The following is a 5,471-nucleotide window of genomic DNA, read 5'->3' on the forward strand; positions in this document are numbered from 1 at the left end:
ATTTGCCTAAAAGACTTAGGATTTGAGTAAACAATCAAAACCAACAAGTTTAGTGACCAAAATGTGGTATGTGGGTGAAGTTGGAGTTCCCATACCTATCAAGCCTTAGAAAGTCAATTATTTGACTTGAATAGTGTAGTGAATAGTAACCCAAAACACAAAAATTTCGAGAACGTCGAATTTAACACGTTAGAATTAGGTAAATGTGAAGCTAAATTTATTTTGGATTTGTGTTAAGTTCTAGTACTGAAACATTGTAAAATTGTGTGTTTCAGTTGAAAAGAATATCGGGAAGGAACCCGAGGAACCGAGTTGAGGCTAAGGGACGACTCGCTTGAGGTTTGTGCACAACATCTCCATGCTTTAAAATTCATTGATAAAGTGAACGAAATATGTATTTTACTTGTGCTTTGGAATTGTTGAAAGTTTAATGGTTACATTATTTATGATGTTTTGATTTAAACTGTGAAAGTTATTATGTATATTTGAAATGACAATGTTTAGCAAATTGTTAAGATAAGTTTTGAAACCACAGTGTCAAGATCATATATTTGAACACCTCACTAGCACGACTAGTGGGGGTAATTAGTTTCGAATTTTGATTCCTTCTCTGGAGAAATGTTGAGGTGTGCCAGTAGAAGAGGATGTGAATGGATATCCATACATTTGAGCTAGCTAGCCTTGTGATGTGATTTCTCTTTAGCCTCTGGCTATTGAGATTCTATTTGTTTCGAATGGCATGATTTAACTGTGGGTCTTATGAAATGTGTTTTGATACTTCGAAATGAACGTGGTTTGCATTAAAATCTCATAATTCATGTTTTGTGTTTAATGCTCATGTTTAGTCAAATTTTTGAATAAATATGATTTTATTTTTGCATAAAGATTATTTTAGTATGTTGTGCACCACTGAGTCCTAGTACTCAGCGATAGCTTTTATTGCTGTCGCAGATACAGAGACGAGAGGAGCAGCAAACTGAGCTGCTAAAGATTGATGATCATTCAGCCTAAAGTCTTCGGGTATAATTTATACCCTAATTGTAAATATTTCTTTTGATATATATATTGCACATAAATGTATGAACATGTAAAAATGGGTCTTGAGTAGTTGTATAAAATTTGTGTAAAGTTGTAATATATATTGTAGTTTGAAATTCTCTTAATGTAAATTTTGTAATGATCTATTCAAATTATTTTGTTTCTAATGAAATATGAATGGAACTATTTTATTTAATTTGAATGAAATGGATTGATAGTATTTTGATGATCATTGGATACTGGATTTGAAATTGAAAGTTGATAAATGTGTTGAGAAATTGTTTGAGATTGAGTTTGAAATTGAAGCAGTTGTTGAGAAAATTTTTAGAAGTGTTTTTTTACAGGTATTTGAAGAACTGTTTTCTCAAAATACAGATAGAACTCTGTCAAAATTTTTATAAAATTTGCAGAAAAATAAAATGGGCCAAAGTTTCCAACTAGCTTTCAACTTAGTTACATATTTTAAATACTTATTAGAAATGCTCACCACTTATAAAAAATAAGAAAATTGTTTTAAAATCCCTTGTAGAGTACTTAATGAGTTATCGGTAGGTGAAGTGCGGTAGTTCATTAGGTATTCTACAGGATCATGTTATGCCTTACAAAGGGGTAAGGTGTGACAAAGCAAGTCTTCGTGTATTGCCTCACATCCTCTTCTAATTAAGGCCAGTAATATCCCTGCTTCAACAGAGCCAATGTGCGCTGCCACCCTGGATGTCCAGCCCACAAGGTATCATGATATTCCTGTAGTAAAAGTTTCCTCAAATTTCCAACCTTTGAGACATACACTTGATTTCTTCGGGTCATCAAGAGATCATCGTCTAACCAAAATTGTTCGGTCTTCCCCTCTTCTACCAATTTCATCAATGCTACTGCTTGGGAATCCTTCTTTAAGCTATCTCGAATTTGTCTTCGCAATGACGTGTCTACCTGGCTTCTTGATAAGGTTGCTAAGTTCAATTTCCTGCTCAATGCATCTACAACCCGATTAGAACTCCCTGGCTTGTACTCGAATAGGATATCGAACTCTGCTAGGCATTCTTGCTATCGTGCTTGTTTGGGAGTCAACTTTGGTTGAGAGAGGAAGTGGCTCACTGCTGTATTATCCGTCTTCACTATAAATCTTGACCCCAACAAATAGTATCTCCATGTATGAAGACAGTGTACTACCACTAATAACTCTTTCTCTTGAGCTGTATATCGAAGTCCGGCATCTTTTAGTTTTCGACTTTCAAAAGTAATTGGATAGCCTTCTTGCATCAAAACTCCTCACAGTGCTAAGTCTGAAGCATCGGTGTGTACCTCAAAAGGTTTTGTCATATCCGGGAGAGATAACACTAGTTCTGCTATTATCATTTGCTTCAATTTTTCAAATGCCGCTTGACAGTCTACAGTCCACTGCCATTTATTTCCCTTCCGTAACAACTTTGTGAGGGGGTAGATCTTTTGTGAATAGCCTTGCATGAATCATCGGTAGTAGTTTGCTAATCCCAAGAATGATCTCAATTCTGTAAGACCCTTGGGTACCGGCCAATCCTGAATTGCCCTTATCTTGGCTTGGTCCATCCGGATTCTCCCTTGTTCGATCACATGGCCCAGAAACTTAATCCTGGTTTGGGCAAAAGTACATTTCTCCTTCTTCAGAACAGTTTGTTCTCCCTCAATTTTTCAAAAACAAGGCGAAGATGTTCTTTGTGCTCTTGTAAGGTGGAGCTATACACCATAATATTATCGAGGTATACCACCACGAACTTGTCCAGGTAGTCATGAAAAACCTAATTCATTAGAGTGCAGAAAGTGGCAGGAGCATTTGTTAGTCCAGAGGGCATTATAAGGAATTCAAAAGCACCATACCATGTTACACAAGTAGTTTTCGGCTCATCTCCTTCTTTGATACGAACTTGATGATATCCCGATCGAAGATCTAACTTGGTGAAAAATTTAGCTTGCCCCAACTGGTCGAAGAAGTCTGCAATCAAGGGAATGGGATGCTTGTTTCGTATTTTGACTTTATTAAGAGCCTGATAATCCACACAAAGTCTCAAGCTACCATCTTGCTTCTTTTGAAAAAGGACTGGAGCACCAAATGGAGCTTTCGCTGGTCGAATAAATCCTGCTTCCAATAACTCATCCAACTGCTTCCTTAATTCTGCCAATTCTGGTGGGGCCATTCTATAAGGGGCTCTTGCAGGAAGTTTGGTTCCTGGCAATAGCTCGATCTCATGATCTATACCACGTCGGGGCGGCAAGACCGCATGTAACTGCTCGGGCATTACATCTTGAAACTTAGCCATCACATCTTGAATCTGCGAAGGGAATGGGGGTGCTTTTCCCCCTTCTTTGACAATAGGAACTACCACATATGACTGCTCCCTACGCTTGACACCGTTTTTAAACTGGAGGGCCGATAACAACTTCTTTTTACTGATTGGGCTAAAACTTGTGAAAATGGTACATGGCTTGTCTCCCATTAATAAGATACAATCTGCAGTTGGGACTGGGATTGCTCGAGCTCTTTTTAAAAATTCCATTCTGATTACTACATCAAGGTCATCAAGGGGAGTCACTGTGAAATCTATTTCGCCTTTCCAAGGTCCCATCTGACAGGACACCCACGAGTAACTCCTACGGTGTTCAAGGCTTGAGAATTCGCTGCTTTTATCTTTCTTGCATCGGTTTGCACCGTTAGCTTAAACCGGGTCACCAATGTGTCAGCTACAAAATTATTAGTGGCACCAGTGTCTACCAAGGCCCTGGCATTTTTCCCATTTATGAGTAAGTCCACATACATCAATCCCCTCTCGGTAGTAGCTATTGGTTTTTGTTTTTCCAAAGCTCCAAGAATTCGTAAGGCACCCATTACTGATGCATCACGATCATTCGATTCCCTATCTTCTTTTTCTTCTTCTTCAGGCTTCTTTCTTCTTTTCTTCCTCAAAGATGGCCTTTAAGGCACTTAAAGCACTCTTGGTTGGACATTCTCCAGCCTGATGTGGCCCATCACAGAGAAAGCATTTCAACGGATTATTCTTAAAGGAGTTGGTCTTCTTAGTGGACATGTGTGCTGACCCCTATCTTGAGTTACCCTGCTCCCTATTTTGGCTCATAGGTTTGTTGGTGTTAGGCCCCAAGTTCCAAGTTCTCCTCTCAGTCCCTCCAAAGGTGGAGTTGCTCCGATCCACTCCCCCACTCAAATTTCGACCCCATTTGTTTGGGCGATTATCTGAACCTAGTGGAGAGTTAAACTTTCTCTTTGAGGCATTGCTTGTATAATCATCGAGACTTTCAGCTGCAGCCAAGGCAGTACTAAGTTCTTTCACTCCCTGTCTGACCAGTTCATTCCTGGCCCATGGCTTTAGACCCTTTTGGAAGTTGAACAATCTGTCAGCTTCAGACATATCCTTAATGTCAAGCATGAGTGTCGTGAAGATTCTTACATATTCTCGGATAGAGCCTGTGTGTTGTAACTCTGCTAGCTTGCACTGTGCATTATAGGCCGCATTCTCAGGATAAAATTGAGCCTTTAGTGCCTTCTTGAAATCATCCCATGTGACAATGGAACATTGGCCAGAAATAGATTGCTCCACTTTGGTTCTCCACCATAGTTTCGCATCATTGGCCAAATATAAAGGCACAATCTTCAATTTACCTGCATCAGAGTCATTTTTGGTAGCAGTGAAGTATAATTCCATGTCAAAGATGAAATTATCTACTTCCCTGGCATCACGGGCACCTCCGAAAGACTTGGGCTCAGGGATTTTGGCTTTTCCCATCTCAAAGGCTCCCCCATTCGAATTGCTTGCCACTTTCATGAGCAAGTTCACCTGTCCTTGCAACACTTGGACTTCTCCTTGAAGTGTCTTTGCGATTTCGACGACATCTTCTTTCATATCATTCACACTATCCACTAAGGAATTATGGGCGATGGTGAGGGCTTTTAAACTTTCTACACAATCCCCTGTTTGAGAGGCCTCTGCCTCTAATGCGAGCACTCTGCTCTCAATATCCCCCAATTGGATAATGTTTGTTGGTAGGGAATTTTGGATGGCCTCAAGCTCTATTGGCTCATCCTCACCCCCAATCAATTTGGCTACCACAGCCACAAGTTGCTCAACTTCCTCTTGTAGCACCTCAACGTGCTTATTTCGTTGCTCAAGAGAGAGGCGGACAACTTCAAGTTCTTTTGTCAGTGCCTCGTATGTGGGACAATTATCAATGAGAGCAAAAGTGTCATCAACCCTTCTCTCAAGGGCATCAAGTTGATTAGTAAGGTTAGTCATCCTCGATTCAGCTCACGGATCAATCGCTACTCTGATACCAACTGTCATGGGCCCAGCTTCAACACTCAGTTGGGACCGTGTGGCACTTGGCTTGAACTCTTCAAGATAAGTCAACCCACAAGAATTTCACAACAAACTGCGAGAAATCAAAGA

General features: G+C 39.9%; 1 protein-coding gene across 1 annotated transcript; it reads right to left on the minus strand.

Moving 5' to 3' along the window:
- Positions 1–1,698: 1,698 nt before the first annotated feature.
- LOC131182958 (uncharacterized) lies at positions 1,699–3,569 on the minus strand. The gene is made up of 2 exons (XM_058152494.1): positions 2,893–3,569; positions 1,699–2,002 (listed from the first exon to the last, which is right to left on the minus strand). Exons 1-2 carry the CDS (start codon positions 3,567–3,569, stop codon positions 1,699–1,701), a joined length of 981 nt encoding a protein of 326 aa, XP_058008477.1.
- Between the last annotated feature and the right edge of the window lie 1,902 nt (positions 3,570–5,471).

Source organism: Hevea brasiliensis, chromosome 9 (assembly GCF_030052815.1).
Source record: "Hevea brasiliensis isolate MT/VB/25A 57/8 chromosome 9, ASM3005281v1, whole genome shotgun sequence".
Taxonomy (NCBI): Eukaryota; Viridiplantae; Streptophyta; class Magnoliopsida; order Malpighiales; family Euphorbiaceae; genus Hevea; species Hevea brasiliensis.